General features: G+C 39.7%; 1 protein-coding gene across 1 annotated transcript in view; it reads right to left on the bottom strand.

Moving 5' to 3' along the window:
- NTF3 (neurotrophin 3) overlaps positions 1 to 18,571 on the bottom strand; it is a 46,992-nt gene extending 28,421 nt beyond the window's left edge. The window contains exon 1 of the mRNA XM_057426144.1: positions 18,219 to 18,571. Coding sequence (XP_057282127.1) covers positions 18,219 to 18,236 — 18 coding nt within the window. The 5' untranslated portion in view covers positions 18,237 to 18,571. The remainder of the gene's footprint in view (positions 1 to 18,218) is intronic.
- Positions 18,572 to 21,901: the final 3,330 nt, after the last annotated feature.

Raw genomic sequence — 21,901 nt, 5'->3', positions numbered from 1 at the left:
TATAAGGAAGAGTGTAGCATCTTTTATGTCTGTGTGAGATATGGTTACATGATTACATCATAAGAACAACAGAAGTCAAGAAAGAATTCCATATTACAAAATTACACACTGCTACAAAATTAATAGCAAACATGTCTTGAAAGAAAAGTAAAACCGGGATGAGCATTAACCACTTTTTAACAATAGTCATGGGTAACAATACTTACTGTAAGTATCCCATCCTTGCAGAAAACTAGCTAGCCCTCTTATAGAAGTCTAGCACATAGCAGGTGTTGAAAATGGAAATGCAATTTCCCATCTAGGCAGACATCCAATATTTATGAGCCAAGTCTGTGGAAATAACAAACTGCCAATAGGGACAGAATAATTTAGTGGAAAATTGAGTAAGTTTTCCACTTGAAGAAAAACTGCCATTTACCTTGTGTCCGATCATACTCCTTCAAGTGTCTGAATGCTGAAGCAGTCATGCAAGATAGATACTAACACAAAGACTTAGGTATCCTCACAGTTTGATCTGTCAGAGTCAAGTGATGCATAGATGGGAAAAAGCCAAAAAAAACCTACAGATGCCTGAAAGCGGAAACAGCCTGCTGACTTGCACCAACAACTCTAATACCTAGGCAGTGCTTTGGTACTGGATTAAATGTAGTCCAGTGTTTGACAATGTCACAACCTCGACGTTAATGCTTTGAAATTTCCTCCATGTCGGGTGGAAATCTTTCATGAGCAACAGATGCTGTTCTGAGATTTGCGGAGCATAGGAATGTGACCTTTGCACTTTTGGACCGAAGCTGTAACCAGAACTACAGAACTAAGAATGGCTTTGGAGAACCAGCTCTTGAACACATCGCCTGGCCAGGCAAAAGCTGAAGACACTTGGATTTGCTCTGCAGCTTTAAGGGGAAGAATTGATAATTGCCAGACAGAGGGATCTGTGCCTGTCAACACTCCTAATTCGAAAGTCAACTCCCAAATTTGCTTGAGAATTTCCTGTCTCCTTCTGATAAGGCTCCTGTCTCATTTTGGCAGACTACATACATCGAATTGCCAAACTATGCATAACAAGCTATGTTTCAGGGTATTTGCACAAATTTGGATACTGCTGGCACCATCACACATGGCACAACTATTACTGTACCAATGCAGAAAATTAAGGTGTGGAGAACTGAGTATGTCCAAAAAAGGAATATATTCAATGAATTTCCCTTTTTCCTCTGTCTGAAACTCACTCTGTTAGAAGACTAGTAAGGAGGGTGGGCTCAGGCTAAGCTCTCAGTATAACAGAACAGAGTGATCAGTGTGGTGGACGTGCCCATTGCTGGCTCCATGTAAGGGGTGAGTTTCAGCCTTTGAGAACTGGTTTTAAGTGGATTATGACACCCCTGCCCCCACCCCAGTGCATTTGTTCTTCAGGCAGGCATGCCAAATAACCTCCACTAAGTGACTGCTTTTTTTGAGCTGGGACTCACTCATGGACAATTTTCTGTAAGCGCTTGGTCAGAGTCACAGCAAGACACTTTGGAGCCTGTTTTGTCAACCCTTCACCCTCCCTTCCCTCATCTTTGGGTTCCTCCCAGCTGCTGCCAGCAGACTTCTGCATCTCCAGAGGTCTGCGGGCTCTCCTTTTGGAGAAGGTCAACAGCTCTAGTATGCAACCCTTTTGGTGCTTCTCTGAAGTGACAGCGCTCCTGACTCTATCCCTTGCTTTGGCTGTACACATACTGCTTAAATGTCAAGCTGTGCCACTAGATGTATCATTTGTGTATGGAAATGGTTTGTCTCAGCTTCTCCAACAGGCACTCCACTTTCAAAAGGTCCCCATGCAGATACTGGTTTTTATAAATTTACAGTAACCGCTCTGGGCTCAAAGTCCAAAATTCCTGTAAAAGTGAATTAAGTTGAAGGAATGATTCTGGAAAGAAAGCCAAACAGAAATACTGAACACTGGCAAAACAATTTTGTTAGGCATTTATTTTTCTGTTCAGGAAAAAATATTTCTGTTCTCTCAGACTGTACTTGTTTTTGGTTTTTGTGGGGTTTTTTGTTTGTTTTTGTTTGTTTGTTTTTTGTTTTTTTTTTTGTTTGTTTTTGTTTTTGTTTTATGTAGATGCATCATCTATAAGCCGAAACTACACAGGTCAATATAAATGGTACGTTTATATCAAGAAAGCAAGAAGTGTCATACCAATGAGTTCACAAAAAATATCTTTGTAGAGCTTTAGAGATGGAGGCCAAAAAGAAACAAGAATGAATGACTGAAAGACTGAGTGAATGCCAGAAGGCTATGCTAGGTTTTAGCAATGCCTTACTAATTACAGCTCATGAAATCTTTCTCACAGCACACATTCAAACTGGTTTGGATGCAAACGTGTTGGTGTGGATATGACATTGGCAGACCACTCATTGCCTGACAAATTCCTACCCCAAAATATTTGTAATGCAGGGGTTCAACATGAAAATATGCCTCCTGATGGTTTGATACTAGTAGAACTCAGGGATTTAAGAACACATGAGCAAGCTGTTCTAATTCTTTTCATAGAATCCAGATCTTCCTCTGTGGTGAGCATTGTCTATCAGCTGGTGTCTTCAATCCATGACTTGAAGACTCACACTCAGTTCTGTAGGATAGTTAGCTGGCATTTGTTTGACAGCTGAAGTCCTATGACAAGATCTCACACTACAGTATGATACAACGTGCACCTTCTCAGGTAGCACCTTTCTCTTTGGGATGCATACAATTGGGAAAAAATACATACCCATGACCAGTGAGTAAGCTTCATTTTTCAGATGCATACCCTTCTACAGTCATGTAAAAGGATAAAGGAATAAAGGATAAAAGGATAAAAAGAATTTACCAACTTAAAGCTGTATTTTAGTGCAAGTCCCTACTTCTTGAGGGTGAAAGAGCCTGGAAGCTTTGGTCACAGTTTTCTCCAATAGCATCATTAGGAACTCTTGGGGACTGGTGATCACTTTTGAACAGTTGTACTGGTCGGGAAGTCAGACAAGAACATTTTTTTTTCCAGTACCAAGATCCAGAGCAATACCCAGCACCACTATAAACCTTTTAATTCGCTGGGTTTATAGAGGCACTAAATAACTGTACAAACTGGACTGTCAGCACTGAAGATCTTCGTCTAGACTGTGACCAGGTGCTTCCAGTACTGTGATACACAATGAACAAAATTAAACAGAGGAACAGACTGACTTAGTTTGTGAACTAGTGATAAAGCCATCATAGATTTATTTTGGGGCAAGTAGCCACCAGAAAACAAAAAAGAATTGAGTTGGCTGCTTTTTCAGAATTTCCCAACACAGTCTGGACAGACCCCCAGTTGCTCCTAAATAATTTTTAAAAGTTATGCTAGATCACAAAATAAACATAAAAATATTTAGTGGAACAGAAATATTCTTTCGAAACGTGTATTGTTTTACCTTGCAGCTCCCCCTGTGCACTCCCTCTGTGCCTTTTTTAGCCTGTTTTATTAAGGAAAAAAAATTTGCACGATCACATTACCTGCTAATCCCTCCCAGTAATTCGCAAGCTTATTTTAACCTAATCTACTAAAAGTGTAATATTCTCAAAAATACTAAGCTTTTATGAGTTTCCTTTCAATGCTAACTATTCCGTGATTCTAACTGGTGGAAGAGGACACTCAGGTTAGCGATTGTCTCACTCAAAGAGCAAAGTATTGCAAGCTAAGTAGCTTTTAGGCTATGCACCAGTATAGGCAGTGCTCCCAAACAGCAAAAGCACATATTGAAATCTGCCAAGCTAGTAGTCAGAGAACATGGAAAAGAGATAAAACACTGTGTAGGTGCTTACATCACAGGGAAATGAGAGCACGAGAGTAGGAGGTAGCTGAGGTATTGCAGAACGAAAGGGAGTAAAACTCAGGGAAGGAGTACAAGCAGAAGACAAAATTCGTAAGAAACCAGGCCTCATTCATGTAACTGCCAACAAACAACTTGTTTGGTGTTAGTCATGGTTACCTGGAAAATAATTTATGCTAAACTCAAAACCAGGCACTCCGATAACATAATCAGTTTATGTGCACATGGACATGCTGGTAAAATCATAGCTTGCTTTAAATTCACAGTTTAGGCTTTATAATAAAGGTGGCTTATTTATTTATTTATTTATTATTTTATTTTTATTGTGGATAAATTAGTCTAAATCTGTAGTGAGGACAACCATTATCCTAAATTTGCATGAGCAATGACTTATAGGAGGGAACATAGACAAGGGTCAGAGTTTCTAAAAGCCTTTGATGAAATGGAAGGCAAGTAAATAAAACAGTTAAATCACCATCTGATGGTGTTGACGGAGATGTAGTTTGCAAGTCTGATAAAGCCATTCTTTTTCTGTCCCTCTAAACAATTTTGGCAAAAATGTATTTTAATCATTGAAAGATGGTTTCAATTTGTGTCTGTCCGAGACAGGGATGCAGAGATGCCTTTTCCCTTAACTAATTTTTCTGTCTGAATTCTGCCTATCATGAGGGTGCAGTGAATTGTAAGGACTTGGTCAGAGTCATGTTTTCAGGAGAAAAAGATGAGCATATGTAGCTCCTGAAGAGCAGAAAGATGATGAGAAAATGGAGATGCCAAAGGTCATCAAAGAGCCTAACCTTTCCTGAAGTCAAGTAGAAGAGATTCAAACAAGAAATTATCTTCTTACAAAGATAAAGAATGTTATTGAGGAAGAACATGAGTGATAATTTTATGTCTTTTATGCCTTGGAGGGTTGGTCCTAAGTCCTAGATTTGCTTTGTTCCATGGCATTAAGCGACAAGCAAAGCAGTTGTCAGACTGTGGTAAAGAAATTTTGAAAGGTATCAGAATCACAGAAAGAAAGAGGAAATGGGGATAAAACTTTTTTACGTAACATATTTGAGACTTCTTCAATCAAACAAGCAATTTCAGCGGAGCTTGTGGACCTTGTATGCTCAGATGGGGCACAAAGCTGTCAAGTAGGAAAAAAAAATATGCAAACTCCGGATGTTTAGAGAAAGAAAAAAAAAAAATAAAAGCTATGAAAATTTGCCAGGTTGTACAGCAGAAAGAAAACAAACTGCATGTTTTGGAGTGAAAGCAAGAGAAGGCCACAGCTGACTCTTACCAAACCACAAACCCATACAAACATGCAGACACGGGAGAAAATTGAGGACTACAAGAAAAAACTTATGAAAGGCAATCACAGCCGATGTGTAAAAGGAGCATAAAGGATTGTATTATGCACTGAGAAAAGTACCAGTTTATGCAGCCCCAGCTTCTGGGAAAAATTATATTTGCAACTAAGTAACAAAATTGTTCTGCAAAAGATGGCAAAACAGGGCTGAGGGTATTTGCTAAGAAATTCAGTGTACATGCATTCTGCATGTTTGAAAAAGAAAAGCATTGGTTGTAACTGTTGAATAGCATTTTATATATATTAGATGGACATAACCTTGAATTCAAATTAAAACTTTCTGACTTTGCTCTTGTGCCCAAGTTAAAACTTGAAATGATGGGAAAGAATCAAGGAATGATACGGTATTATGTGATGGGGTTTTATTTGAAGGTTGTCCTTAAATTTAAGAGATACAGCAGTTTCGTTGTTTTTTTTCAAGAGAAGTAATTACACAGAAGTGGAAAACATGAGACAAAGATGCAACATGTTACTTCAAAGAAGTGTAGGGAGATAAAAACATAAACAAACAAAAAAAGCTTTAAAAAATGGAATTCACAGCACTGATGTTGGTGATTTCCCAGAACTTTCATCTAGGCCAGGCCTGGCACAGGTTGTTTATTTGAATTTTGCAGGATCTGTATTATCTCATTTGTATGCAGAAGTTATATTATTTTCTCAAATGTCCTTCACTGGAAATGTAGTTATAAGTTTAAAACCGAAGCATTGTGAGTTCTCACAACTGAAATTAAAATAAAAAGCCAAACAGAAAATCTGCTCAGACAAGGAACAGGACATATTCAGTCTCATTCTACGTACAGTTGTTGTACACACATATATATATGCAGACATATATACATATATATGTGCATATATATATTACTTAGGCACATGCGATTTCCATATCTAAAGAAGAAAAGTCAGTGGACCTAACACCATCCAGAGACTGAACTGAACTATGACGGATTTTAGACTTCTGATTTCCCACTCAAAGATTGAAGGGTGCTATATTTCATTTGAAATTGTTCTGAGAACAAGGTCCATATTACCTATAAATAAATTCTAATTAGCATAATATCAGAAGATGATGACACAGCTAATGCACTTTAACTGGAATCCAGACGGCAGCGTTAAATGTAGTGTAGGAAAGACCAAGGCAGAACATTTACTCTGATATAAAAGGTAAAACTCTAAATTAATTTATTTTGTGCTTCTGTGTATAACTGTATAATATTCAAAATAGTTGAACAATTAGGTTGCAAAAAAAATAATGAAAGAAATGGCTTTCCAAAATCATTTATCTTTCTTGTTATTTAGCCCTTGTTGAGACTAGGTTTTGATGTTGATAGCTGGCAAGGATGAGCTGGTGATGAAAAACTTGACACCTGGCCCTTTTCATACTAATCTTTCAGTCTTTCCAGATGGCAGAGTTTACTTCTGTTCCCATCTGTTCCTTTTCAGTAAGAAAGAGGAAGGAAGAAATGAAATCACTAAAATATTTCATGGCTTTTAGAAGGATCTTTGAGATTCTTTTCAAGTCCTTTATTCCGGACCACCTTCCTGTGGAAGGCTGGTGATGGCACCTACAATTATTTACCTCAGATCAAAGGTAAAATGCTGGGTTTAATTTTTCAGATTTTCCCTGAGATAATTCATCTGGATGAGGTTCATGGATGGAAAAAACTGAAACAGCCAGAGTCATCACATCAGCACATTCTTGTAAAAAAAGTAAAAAAACAAGCCAGCAAGCAAACAAACAAGAGGGGTATCAGACTTGTGATTAGACAAGATGTGATGCCATCTATCAGTAGTCAGGTCAGAGCAGAACTTCAAGTGAAAATTTGTTAGTTCGGATTTACAAAACTGTTTATACATTAAGAAAACTTCTTGTGCAGAAACAACTACTCTCATTTCCCTGGTTATTTGCAATAGTTTAACTGTTGAGTTCTCAGGTCTTGACTCTGGGCTAAGTTTTCACTGCCTCAAGATGAACTTATTCCCTGGGGGTCGATTAGGGTTCTTCCATGTAAGTGGGGTCAGAATTAGGCTTCTGTTAAGCTAGTTATCTCCAGAGCTAGCAACTGACTGTGCAAGAAAATTCAGCAGGAGGATGATAGAAGCTGATGGACGGGAAAAGACAAAAAAAAAACAAAGTGAAATCCATCAATGGAAATCTGCCAGTTAACGAGGAAATAATTTTGGATGCTACTTCGTAATCTGTAAATTTCCATGTGTTAAAATTAATCTGGAGAAAACTCAGAATGCAATTAAGCAAGTGGCTAGAGATATTTATGACTAAATATCAAAACAATCAATTTTATGGACCTGGCTAAGGAAGACTATGGTAGCCATGTGTGCACACATTTGAATATCTTAAATAGCAAGAAGCTGTTCGTATCTTTCTCTTGCCAATGATTTGGCATATTTCCCTTAGAAGACCAAGAAGATTTCTGACTCCAGCCATCCTAAAAGAGCATGTTGACCTGAGGAAACTGGAAATAGGCTGTAGCTTAGTTCATGTGTCCCACAAAACAGTCTGAATGTGTGAGGAGCCTTAACGTGTTTTCAGGGACATGGCAGAGCAAGTGGCTATCTTCTGCATGGCATAGCCTGTGCTTACTATGCAGGCAGTTCAGGGCGCTGGCTCCTAAAGTGCTGTCTTTTCTGCTCCACCTGAGCCTCTTTACACATGTGAATGTCTTCACACTAATCTACAGAGTCTTTGAGCAACTTTTTCTGGAGAGCTTTGCAATGCCATCCAAACAGAAGTAAAGCTAGTTATCCTGATGTAGTTTTGCCAGTTTATTGTAGGATCAGGAGACCCTACTAGAGCAGGGTGCTGTATTGTGTAGGCATGCCAATTTGTATAAAATTACTTTCTGGATCTCTGTCCAGGTTGCTGCCGGCCTACAGACATACCTCAATTATCTTGGGAGATGCTGCTAAGCCTATCTCTTGAAAAAGAGATAGTGACAAAGAATAGATTATTTATTAAAATATTTCTGTTTTTTTTCAACAATGATACCCTTTATTTTCAGCTCTTTCTCAAAGAATGCCATCATTAGAAAAAATCACTAGAATTTAACTCATAAAAAATAAAATTGAAAACAAGCCTCTACTCTAAAAAGAACTCTTGCCAGCTGTCCTACTGCCACTGAGGATTGTGCTATTGTTAACAACTTTTACATGGAAAAGCACTCAATACTGTAGTAATGAGTGGCATTAAAGTTGGATGGGGGGTTTTATAAAGATTCTGAGTTGACACAGTCACTTGATGAATTTAAAATTAGACATGACAAAGCTTTGAAGAATATGCTATCTGGCTCGTCGGGATCTTAGGGCCACAGACCATGTTAGGAGCTATTGCAGTGTAGTAGGAGACGGATTTTGTTTGGTTTAATTCTCCAGTTCTGAGGAATTCCACCTGACCCCCAAGCTCAGCAGCTTTCAGAGTCGCCTGTGAGGGGGCAGTATGAACCCTGTGTTGCTCCAGTTCAACAAACTTCACTAGCTTTATCTTTGTAGCTGCAAGTATGAGTTTCCTGGTCTGTGGATGGCTTGTGTCTCAAGCAGCTAACAGATGGGTCAACAAGGAGACAGAGTTTTGAGCAAGGGGGAAGCCTACCATGTTTTTAAACTTTGTTGTCCAGGGGGACTTAGTTGTAATTTAGTAGAACAAACAGAGGAATGGTTTATTTCTAGGGAACTGGCAAATTCCAGCAAATAAATGTATTTGCTACAATTTTTACAATCAAATACACCGCTCATCTAATATAGGCATATTCTCTTCCCCTCTCTGACTTCTTATGATTCAACATACTAAAATGCTTTGAATGTGCATCCATGTTTTTTAAAAAAACAAACACCAAGACTGAAATTTAAGAGTTGTTTATGGTCCCGTTAATTTCAGGAGGATTGCCTGGGTGCAGCTGATGTCAGAATTTGGCCTGCAATCAGGTGCATTTCCACATTTGCTTAGGTGAGAATTCCTGCTTCTGTGTAAATCAGAAATAAATGCATTGAGTTCAGTGGAGGTGCTGGTGTCAAATTTATCATCAGAAACTGTCAGTAAAGGCACAATCTGAACCAGAGAAAAAATAAGATAAACAAATGAACTCACCAAAGAGCAACTAAACTGATCAGATTTGCTTAATGCTGGTTCTGGGGATGGCAAACACTGAAGACACTAGCTTTTATTTCAAGGGAATAAAGCAAATGAGAACAAACTATGGGAAAAAAAAAAGCAAAGCAAACAGGAAGATTTCCTAATAGAGAAAAGACAGAAGAAAAAAAAAAAAGCAAGAAAATTCAGAATATTTCCTTGGACTTTAAAAACATATCTGTTTCCCCAAAATGCAAACTCTTCCAAGAGAGACCACTCCCTCTCCTAGCAGATGTTAAAAACAGCTTTAGCCTCCCAAGGCAATATTTAACTCCATGAAGCTTTTGTTTGTTTTTGTTAAAAATAAAACCAACCAACCAAACAAAAAAAAAATGGCAAAACACAAACAAAACAACACCAAAACCGCCAAATTCATCTTGTATTGGTAGACTGGTTTGCTTTTCTCAGAGCCTGTAGTTGCTACTTTTTCAATACAAAAGCAAAACATTGTTCTTGAGTGATTCAAATGCAACCTTTCAGCAGAAAGATGGTCTCTGTCTAGATTGCTTCATGAATAGATTTTTTACTAATAAGCTGATTCAACATTTTTTCTAGGTACACATAGATCCCATCCACAAGGAAAAAAATATTAAGGCAGTACTTCCTAAAGATGTTAGAATAATGTGAGATATTTGCCATCTCTCTGAAAAGGAATTTTACTTCATAAAATTGTCTGTTGGAAATCACACCTGCTACCGGAAGTAGCTGGACTATACTAGTCACTCTATACAGCCAACACATAGTCACTCAGGGGGCTGAATTTTAGCAACCTATCTTTTTAAACAAAGCAGGACCAGGATATGATGCAAAGCCTGATTCATGTGGCTGCTTTATGGGCAAGTGCCACACAGAAGTACTGAGAGGTGTGCTTGGCAAATGCTGGTACTCACCACATAGGCCTGAGGAGAAAGTATGACTCCTCTTTAACACAGATATTTGCAAAGTATAACTATTCATATTCTTACCTACAAGGCCAAGAATATTTAAAAGAATTCTAGTTTGTAGAACTTTCAGATCCTCATGGCATTGGATTAATTGTGCTTTTATTACTATCGATACTAAAACTTCCATTTGTTTCTGAAAAGAAGTGTCAACCCTGGTTTTGAGAATCCTGCTTTTTCTAGACCTTAAGGCCATTAGGTTCAAAAATAATATTGGTAAGCAGTAACAAGGAAGGAAAGTTGCTTAAGATGTTGGGGGATCTAATTGGGAGAACATACAAATATCAATAAACACTGAAGAAAACCTGTCCTTTCAGGAAGACTTTTTTTATGTTACAGAATTATCTGCATCATCCATTTGGAACTTTGATCAAGTAAAAGACTAAGGAAATTGTTTGAGAAATATGTGGAGGAAATAATTTTTTACTTATCACAGGAGCTCAAAAGAATGAACTGAACAAATATTTTCTTTCGATTGTACAAATCCAGGAAAGACCCCTAGCACATGAAATGACATATCCCTCTTAATGATCATGGTTTTGTTCCCTAATCCAGAGCAGGGCAAAGTCTAAGATGTGTCACTGGACTTTATTTTTGCTGTTCCCTTGCAGCTACCTTGGTTTTGTGCCTACAGCTTGTATGCTAGGTGTAGGTAAGGAAGTGTGAGGAATGGTAAAGGACACACACAAACATTTCCACATTCTTCCAAAGCGTTTCTTAAATATTTCTGCTATACTATTTGTATATAAGGAATCCTTTCTTTTTTTTTTTTAACTCAGCTGACTATGTATTATGTTTTTTATTCCCCTAAGGCATTGGATTTGTCATTATCATTTAGCATTTCTGAAACTAAGCTCATCACAGATCACAGCATCTAGTGGTACTACAGGTTTACCTCAAACAGATCATACTGGGAAAACTGGTTAAATGTCTCTATCACATTTATAAAGTCTGTATTTAATAGTTAAAAGTCATAACATCTGATCTTGGTTTGGAGCAGAAACCAAATATTGCCCTAATCCTATCTCTCAAGGGGACAAAAGCTGCTTTCGTCTTGTGAGTGTGCTTGTCTACCTCCTGGCTGAGGCAGAAGACACAGGAGAGGAGGCTAACTTATAACTTGTCTAACCACAGAGCTTTTCAGAAGCAGTTACTGTATTTAAATTTCACACTCACAACTGAATTCACTTTTGACTGTAGATGAGCCTTTAAACATTCATGTAGAGTACAACTTCCTTCCCCTGTAGCTCTCCAGTTAACTGCCAGTTACCTCTGACAATATTGATTTAGACTTCTGGCAAATGAGCATGAATTTTTGTAGGGCCATAGCCTAGAAATATATATTTCAAAGTTAACTAGATTAACGCTTTCTCACATGCTAACTCAGCTAATGTAAGATAAAACATGTAAAATCTATAGCACGGACAAACCCAAAATAAAGGAATTTATTGCTGGAAAGTGTGAAAGAGCAGCTGAGAAAAAGAACATTTATTGCTGTGGTTCCATTATTGAAAATACGCAGCTGAAACACAGAAAATCTTGGAGGAGTGCTGCAAATCTTACCCTATCAGTTGCAATACTCCATGAATGTTTTCATCTCCTCTGGTACAAGTTTGTAATAGATAACACAAAAGGAGCTTGTTCTATGGAATATGTGTATTTACATGGCTAGGCAGGCGGTAACTCCCTCTAAAGTACAGGCAGAGTGGCAATGACTCATGCACGCTGGTTTCCCGGCATTGCCTGATGGAAAAGTGGAATTATCTCCTATCCTTTCCATGTGCATCGAAACGCAACCAACATGTTGACTTCTCTGAGCTCCAGATGACTACTGATGAACTTTGTTGCAACATGTACTGACACACAACCCTCCTCGACACACCACTGTCCTCATGCAAACATACCTTTATCATACATTCCCACAGAAGGCAATTTCAAACACAAACTTAGAAGCCAAATTGGGAAAGACCCTTTTGCGTGTGTGCAAAGAGGTGGAGAGGAGAGAGACATGAAAAATAAGAGAGGGAGGAGTATATGATCTTGTTCTGATCTTTCCAAATCGTTGCTGCCCTGAAGGAAAGGGCCACCTTGCTTAGCTTGCTCACACAGCAAGGTGCTTGTATCACGTGAAGGAAAGAAGGATAGTCTTAACTGTACTGGATACTTGGGTGTATTTTTCTTTTAATTCCTCAGGAAATGTAATGTTCCTTGAGGCTTTCTGCAGAGGAGTCCCCTTCCCCTATGGACTTGAAGGTCATGATACAATCAGGAACATAGCTCTGTTTATTTCCTCCAGAACACAACCTTGAAACTACTCCATACCCACCCTTACCACTTCTTCCTTCACATGCACTTCCCATCTGTCCCTCCAGAAAGCAACTTATCCCCATATCCCTCACCGACAGATGCTTGAACAGGGATGGTTGTCTCCCACACAGAAACAGCTGCCATCCACCTCTGTCATCCCTACCCACACACAGCTTCTTTCCACTGTCTGCTCCTAGTCACCATGAGGAGGCACACACGTGTTCCCGCACCAGCAAACATCTGCAGGGACACCCAGATGTTCCAGCAAACACATTTCTCTGGCTGTGCCATGGCTACAAAGGAGTCCAGGCAGGCAGTAATGCCCCATGTTCTTCTCACTCCAACAGAGCTCAATCACTCATACTTTGATCCACTTCCTGCCACAATCCAACACTAATTGTACCCATCAATCCATATCTCTTTTCCCAGACAGCTGGCAGGTCCATGCCACTATTTGCTTTTTATTTATTTTCTCAGCGGTTAGGTGGGGAGGAAGCCGAGTGGCCAGAGACCAGAGCATTACTGGTGCCAGTGGGCAGGGGAGGCCGGGGCCTGTTTTGAGCCCAGCTGCATCCCAGTGGCTGGGGCTGATTGTCTCCCCCTCATGGACAATCTCTTGATATCCCCACCACCCACAACCCACCTGTGGGAAGTTCACTGCCACCACAGGAGAAAGGGGCTTTCCACTGACCACAGCCAGCTCCAAGCACCACCAGGAAATATTATTTAGCTGGGGAGCTTGAATTGGACTCCTTAGTGGGAAATAATCATATAAAGTATCACAACACAGACCATGGTTGTATTAACTGCCTACTAGCTAAGTATTTTAGAGAGTACTTATTTTTTTCTCTTTTTTTTTTGGCGGGGATTGATCCATGGAATAAATCAGATTGGGATCCATGAACTTTTATGTGAGTGATGGTGTGTAAAGTATGGGCCCAGAGGCTTCAGCCTTCAAGCCTAAAGGTTCGGTGTGATCAGACTGTCTTCTCCCGCTGCAAGTCTCGCAGAATTGCTCACAATCTTCTTATTAGCTATAGATGTACGCAAACACTTTCCTACCCAGTGTAGGACAGTGCTTAAAATGTCACCAAACCCCTAGGCAAGCCAGACATTTTGAAGATATTGGTAGAGCAAATTAGAAGAGCAGATGTCAATATATGTGATTGTTTTGAAGGGAAAGACATTCTCAGTGTTTCTCACACCCTTAATGTGTCCTATGCATTTAACCTTCAGCCAGCTGCACATTACTCCAGCACTGCTTCAAGCCATGCAGAAACCTAGCTCTTTCTTGTTTCCTTTGATTGATATCTGTACTCCCTATGTGTACTTCTATCCTATGGTTGTTCATCCAGCAGCCCTGGTAACTGGCCCTACAGAAATATCTCTTCCATTTTGCACCTGCAGTAGTATAGTGAAGTTTGAAGGCATGAAAATAAGACTCATTGATATGCCTCCAAACGAAGCTGGTATAAATATTTTAGTTAGACATCCTGGGGTTTTGTTCAGGATTATTCAGTCATTCTTTAGAAAAAAGTCTGTAAAATCTCTAAAGGAGAGCCTGCCTGCTGCACACATCACAGAGAAGGGAAGCACATCGAGGGCACGTTTAGTCCTATTGCTACCCACGCACCAAACCATTTTCTCAGTTAGTCATCTTTCCCTACCCTCCTTCTCAATGCAAACATTGCTTCTTAGTCCTCACGAAACTCACCTCTGTTTTGTGTCTTACATAACTCATTTCAACACGGAGAGTTGTGCCACAAATGCAGTGGACACGTGATTCTCCTGCTGGCCTCCCATAGCCATCTTCATGGGTGCATTTTTGTAACTTCCACACAGACACATGTCCCTTATGGCAACCTGGGACTCTTACTTTCCCCTCAAGGATTTCAGCTTCTTCCTGCAGACCCACTGGATCATTATCATCACATGCCTGCCTCTACCACTCTGCCAGTCACATAAGCACAACACTCACTGAACAAATCTGTCCAGCCAGCACACAAACCCAGCAGCTATTGTCACTGACTACATGCATTTACCTGTGTCCCCTACTTGCTCTCCCTTACACTTAACTCCCAACCTGCTCTTATGCTGCTATGCATGCATGTACAGACCCTTGCACACTTAGGCAGCCTCCCTTAAATTAAGAGGCAGATAACTACAGATGGCTTAAGCCGTCATAAACTTTTTCTCACTCCTCATCACTCTTCCCTCCCCCATGAGCTGTTTCCCTTCTCCCAGGCCCCACACCCAGGTCTGCAATCCTTTCCTCTACTTCCCTCATTTACTTAGAGCATGCTTCATGCACAAATCTCCCTTATCAGACACAGCTTTTCACTCCTTTCACCTTCCCTTCCACAGCCCTTACAAGCAGGCACAAACTAGCAGATACTTTCCTTGCTTACACACTATTATGTGACAACCTACACTAAGTTTCTCACCCCTTGTAACATGAACTGTCATTCCCATTCACTTCCACTTCATGCCCTACAGCTCCTAACTCCCCTTACCTCTCCACACACTTCACACTTTACTTTTGACCTTAGTACAGCCATGTGGCTTATAGGGCCCTCCAGGTAGTTATCCCTCCCATTCCTTCTCTTCTCACCCTTTATATCTCTAGTCATTTCTCCGCTAACACATTTGTTCCATTCCCTCTTGCTGCTTCACTTAGCCAGTACCTACCACAGAGATATAAGCACATTTCTTACACCTTTCTTAACAGAAAATCACTCCTTTTTGTTTGTGTATGCATTCTCCTCCTCCTACACCCCTCACATTATTCCTTACTTTACATTATTTTCCTCAACTGCTTCCCCTATAACATATTACCAGTTCTTCTCATGTTATCTCAACTACCTGGCAAAGAGGCATCCTCTGTTTCTGCTGGCCAAGGCACTCCTGCATATTTGCATTATTTTCTCTGTTTACCTATGAAGAAATAAACCCCTAAATTTCCTCTCATCCTGTGCTGTCCTGCTTATACCTCCTTTGGATGCCGAGGCATCTTTACAGAAAACCTAAGTCTTAATTTCATTCTTATGCCTCCTACATTCCTGATTTTTTCCCCATTCTCATGCTTCTCAAGACCTGCTACATCTTTATATTCCTGTCACAGTTTACCCTGCCCCCGTGGTTTCTACTATCTTGCATTTCCTCACAGCACCTTCACATGGCTTTTTTCTCAGTTCTGTCTCTCTCTTGCAACCAGGCAGCACACTCCAGCAGGTTTCCAACCTCCTCTGAAATTTCTCTAAGCAACTACCCCCTCGCATACCCTTATAGGTCCCTATACCCTTTCCCATCACCACACCCTATCTCCATCCAGTTCAGCTTTTTCCTCTGCATTCCTCTTCTCAGCATGTGTTTCTATCACCATGCAAGCCTTGCTTTTCATACTCTTCACACCTTCCTTGCAAATACATCCTCATAGCTATTTCTTGGCAGAATCAAAGGTGTCTCCTTTAGATGCCCCCCACAAGCATCATGTAGCTGATTATTTTCCATACCTTTCTTCAAATAGACAATAGTTCACATTTTTCTTCCTCCTCCAAACATCCTTTGTGCCCTGTGCTTTCACCTTTCTCCCTCCACTGCCACTCCATACCCTGCCTCCCCCTTGCACACCCTAGCATCTTTGTATATCCCTTTCATATCATCATGCAGCCTCCAGTCTGCACCTTTTCCCATCCCTTTCAAGTGTTACTTCCCCTTCTGAGATCCTAAACTTTTTTCCACCCACAAAGATCCTCTTTTTCCAGTTGACCTGCAGCAGTTCCCCTTTTTAGCTGACCACCTTTGTATGGCTCATCTGTCCTAATTAACCCAATACACAGTACTCAATACATAGCAGTTTATTTTCAGTACATAACACTTTCCCCCCAAACTCCTTATATCTGTATTTCTAGTAGCATTTAGTTCTTCTTTCCATGGTGAAAAAGACAAAAAAAAAGAAATCCTAAACCTATGTGCATTGCATGTCCCAAATTATAGCACCCTTCTACACAAAAGCACTCCCCTTCTGGCTCTCTGGTACATCCTCTTTTCTCTGCATATTTTACGTCTACCACCTGCAATCACATCTAGTTTTTCTCCCCTCTCTATGCTCACGCACAGAGCTCCTGGTACTGACACGTGTATCTAAGACCAATCTTTTTACTACTAGCAGCTGGAACCATGCTGAACTCTCTCCTGTTCTCTACTGCTGTTGTTTGCCTTACCACAAAGTGATTTTTTTCTCTTTTTATTATTAGTTTTTCTTTTTTGCTGCATCTCATTTATAGGTGTTTCTTAAGCCTTTCCTCCACTTACAGGTTTGCACAGATCAGGTATATCTCTGTGCCCAAGAATGTCTCTCCTATTTGTCTGAGTATTTTCCTGAAGGCGCAATGTAAAAGCAAACTTAACATACCATTTGCACTCTTCGTGCAACAAATCACATGTGCCTAAGAGCAAAGAGTGCTTTCTGAAAGGCTGTAGCTTGTAACACTTGACTGGACCATATAGCATGCATCCCTGTCTATTTAAAATTGGGGGGAGGGAAGCAACCCCTCTCACACACACAGAGTCATCTCTAAATAACTGGTTTTGCAATATAGGAACCAGAGAATGTGCACATAGCAGCCCTATTCAATCCAAAATATCCATCTCTCCAGATACTGCATATTTATAGTTCAAGAGATAGGACCAACACAGAGCTTTGCCATTTATTTTAATGAAGGATTAAGAACTGATCAGAAAGCTATCTAAACCATTCAAGGACTTTTCCCCCTCTTGCTAATAGCAGTTTGGTGTCTCCATAAGGACTCGCCAGTAACTGACGCTTTAAGCTGCATTTCAGCTGTTTAGATGAGAAACAGCTTTCTATTTTGCTCTCTATATGTGCGTTTATGTTGATTAGTTGTGTGCTCCATTCCTAGAAGGAAATTGCAGCGTAAGAATAGTTTTCCTGCCATCCTAACACAGAGTGAGTGTATCTTTTTCACCTAGACACAGATGTGCAGGCAATCCTTTGATCTCCAGTTTCTCCCAGAGAATTTAATGTTTGGGTTTGAGGAGAATGGGGATTAATTCAAAGGTCATTAATAGGGTTTCCAGTGTCTGGCACAAACAAAAAAGAAAGCTCCGGTGAGGTTATTTACCTGAGACAGGCAAGGTCTAGAAATTCGGAATTTTGACTTTGCTTGTCATGGGCTCTAACTTTCCCTTAGGGCAAGCATGCTACATGTGCTGAGGCTGATCCTTGCGATCCACGATCAAGATTTCCAACCCCTTTTGTTATACCTGCAGTTGCTGGTTTCCCTCTTAAAATAAAACCAAGAGTCTCCTTTGCTTTTGCCTCTTAAATCAGATTCCTTTCACACCTCATATTTCTTCTCTGCTGTTTTCTTGCCAGGGACCCGAACAACTGTGTGCAGAGCAGGAGGAGAGAGGAACCTCAGGACTAAAGCAAGCTATAGGGCAAGTAGGGGTGGGGGAAGGAGGAGGCATAATGGGAAAGGCAACATTTGGGACAGATCTACTGCTTACAAGAACCCCCCTCTTCCCCATTATACTTCTTTAAAGGACCCCTCTCCCCCCCCCTCCCCTCCCCGCCCTCTTAGGACCCTATTAGAAAACGTCAAATTTCCCTTACCGTGGTAGGAGTAACCATGGCATCCGTGTGAATGTTTCCAGAAAAGTCGACATGAAGAGAAAGGTGGATGTAAATATGTTCATTCAAAGTCCCAAAGTTGGTCTGCTTGGGTTGTGCAGAGTTGCTCTATGGGAGAGGAGCCTTAAACTCTGAGTCCCGTGAACATAATCTGCTCGATTATAACAAACCAGCTCAGCCAGATGGCTCTGTGCTTTGCAGATTAACCCCTTTATTGCCATGCTCTGCTTTCCTTACCTACCATTTATAATAACCTTGTCTGGTTGTGGAATTTCAGAGAATAAGGCATTTTTTTGAAAATGACATAACTGTCATAAAGGTAATATTTTCCCCTGCGTGCTCTAAAAAACCATCACGTGCCTATTTTTTTTTTTTTAATTAAATCGACGGTTTTATTCCTCTTCCTGGCAAAATCTTTTCATATTATTAAGAACAGTATTAGCACCGGGGAACATTTTAGAGAATTCTTTTGTTAAATCATAACCATCTCTTCCAGACTGCGATTCTCAGAAGACAAGGATTTTATTGCAGGAATGTCTCTGTGTTTGCACTCTAATGGACCATCGAGTCTCCCCACCCTTCCCCCCTACTCTCTCTGTCTCCCACATGCACACTCACACACATGCACACGCACACCCTTTGGTCAAACTGCCAGCATGTGTTGCTATTCTTACACATATTCAGAAGTCATTATAGGACATGTAAAACAGGTGAAACAGAGACACAGAACCAGAATGCCATAAGCTTCTGCTCTCTCCCTCTGGCTCTTTTTTTTTTTAAACTTTTTCTTTTTAATTACTAAAAAATCTTAGACAAGTTTATTTTTTTGCTCAGCATTTCTGTCAATCATGTCTCCCCCCCCATGAAGCAAAATAAGTGTTGGGAAAAATATCCACTGTTAAGAACAGACCTTACGATGGAGTTGTTTCCAGATATTCCTCCTGTTTCGATTTGCAGATTAGTCCATTAAGTAAAGGATGGTGAATGCCAGAAACATGGAAACTTCATCAGCAACCAGCAGCGACTGGTTTCCCAACTTTTTATTTAGAGTGATCGCTTACAGAGATGGCTGATAAATTTAGCTGCATGCCTCTAAGTCTCCCTCTAAATTTACATGCTTAAGTCATCTTTCTTTTCTATTTGATTCAAGCATAATCGAGCAAGTTATAACTATAAGAACGTGTTCATATAAGATACAATACAGCACTCCAAATCTTAAGAGTCACCAGAATGTTTCCTTAAGAACATTTCCTTGACTAGCTCATGAAGTTTTTTCTTTTTTCCTTTTAACCAAGGAATCTTTACTCTTTGCTCTCCCTGTAAGGATGATCAGCCCTCTCGTGCTGTCAAAGTGTTGTACCATCTTCTTTGAGACATTTTAATCCACCTAGATAGTTATCACAGTTTTATTGGAATATTTTCCACTGCAGGTTAAAATACAGTCGGTGTCGTTTGTTGTGATTGTCCTTTATATGACTTTTTTTCCAACAATAAAATAATCTTATTTAGGGAGCTCTGAACTCTACAAATTGTATGTCTCATTCATCTCTGAGACACTTATTCCCTCCAACTGGCCAAATGGAGAATGAAAGAGTCATCTTCCACTATTGACTTCTAAGAACTCTGTACTAAAACTTGCTGCTTTGCCAATCAAAAAAGCACTGAAACCCGAATAACTCTAGAACCTTATTGTCTTCAATCATTTGGCTGAATGCTGCTTCTGTCCTTTTTGGAGCTTTTTCAGCTCAGAGGAGAGAATAGGAATCAAATCCCATTCTCCTCCATCCAATGCCCCCCCCGCCCCAGCACTGTAGTCAGATCTGAGAAATGCCTAAAGTGTGCCACAGGTTTTAATCTCCTGAAGTGGACAAACAGTGCCAGGAACGGAAAACTTTCCTGTGGCTAGTGAATATTCCTCCAGAAGCAGGCAAAGGGTTAAGCATCTGAAGGCAGCCCTAGCCCAGGAACTTTGCATTTGCAGCTAGGCCAGTAAAACAAGAAGGAAAATAAGTAGGCTACAATCAAATATCGTAGGCAGAGGGGCTGCCTACCTCTGATGGGAAGCAAATCGATCAGGGCCAGGCAGCTTGTACAAGTTGAAGGGTTTTGCCCTATACTTGTGTCTGAGTCTGACTTGTAATTTGAGATGTGACACCTTAATCTTGCCAAATACGTCTGCACTGTAAAAAGCATTGTAGACAAGGTGTTTTTGCAGCTACTCAAAAGGGAGATATGTTTGGTCCTTGCAGTTTTCCAGCCTTTCCTCTAAAGATATTTCTGTTGTTCTGAAGCTGTTTGTTTTTCCTAGATATTTTTGTGTCTCTGTTATTCTGTGGCTGGTAGGCTTTATTTCTAATGCTAAACCTTAGTGCAAATGGAATCTTTTTTTTTAGCACTTTAAATATGTTTCTGAATTTTTGATGAGAAACAATAGAGCTCCCAAATGGTCACCTTATTTTATGAGTCAGTCTTGGATCTGACATTTTGACATGACAAAAAAGCATTTATTTTGAATAAGTCTCTGTTCTGTCTTGAAGAATTTGAAATACTGCTCAAAGCATACTATAAAAAAATCATCTTTAAATTCTGGAGACTTTGACTGGAATAATTAGACATTGATCTGATTAATCTGGCACTTTGTTCTGACTTCAATATGTGTAACATTTTATGTATTTTGAAGATGTGTATTTTTCTCTACATATTAACAGATAAAACTGTCATTGCTTTTGATATTAAAAATGGAATATTTATAGAGAAGAAATGCATGTGACTATGTAAATGGAGGAAAACTTAGTTGGGTTTAATGCATGCCTTGGGTCATTATAAAAGGAGCGGGTTTTCCCCATTAACCGTTAGCTTTTGCAACAGCACCACTTTGTGGTTGAAGTCCCAAATACATAATGGAATGGTGAATGTTTGTGAGGACACCACATGTGCTTCAGGAAGTTTGTGCTGTCCTATGATGGTTTAGATATGCATGGACTAACACGCTTACCTGCGATGGAAGTATGTTCCAGCGCTATGGTCCTCCAATTATGCGATGGTAGATTTGAAGCAAAGACAAACAAGAAGTGGAAGCAGAATATTACCTCTGAACATTTTTGTCTAAGCTTTTCAATACATGAAATTGTTCACATTTCAGATGTCAAAACAGCTTCTGTTCAGGTTTCCAGAACCTAATAAAGGGTTTGACAACATCTGTAGAGAAGATTTTTTTCTTGGCATGCGTTGTAAACGTTTATTAAAAGTAAAAATAAATTTAAGCATGGTTTTCCTTAATTAGTGGATATGGTGGTAGGAAAGAATAGGTTACTTTAAAAAAAAAATTAAACATTATTTGACTATTCTTTTAAGAATAGCAGTGGTATAACTACAAAACTAAAAGAATTGCTGAAACCTCATTGACATTGGCCTTCCATACACTTCCATTAGTGCTGAACTTGAGCCATCAGGTATGCTCACATTTGTGTTTTCCTTACACTCTTGCACTCAAACTAGAAAAATAAGAAGCATTAAAAAGAATTTCCAAAGAAGATTCACAAATTAAGTCAAATTAGATTCTGATAGACATTTCCTGGAAAGTCATACTCTCCAGTTTTTCCTCTTTCATTAAAAAATAATCTGATAAATTCTAAAAAGAATTACAACAACTCATAACAATACAT

This window comes from Pezoporus wallicus, unplaced genomic scaffold, assembly GCF_028554395.1.
Source record: "Pezoporus wallicus isolate ANWC-B61680 ecotype Strahan unplaced genomic scaffold, APGP_CSIRO_Pwel_v1 scaffold_3294, whole genome shotgun sequence".
NCBI classification, from domain to species: Eukaryota; Metazoa; Chordata; class Aves; order Psittaciformes; family Psittacidae; genus Pezoporus; species Pezoporus wallicus.
Note: the sequence above shows the minus strand (reverse complement) of the source record. Positions and strands in the feature narration are given on the sequence as shown.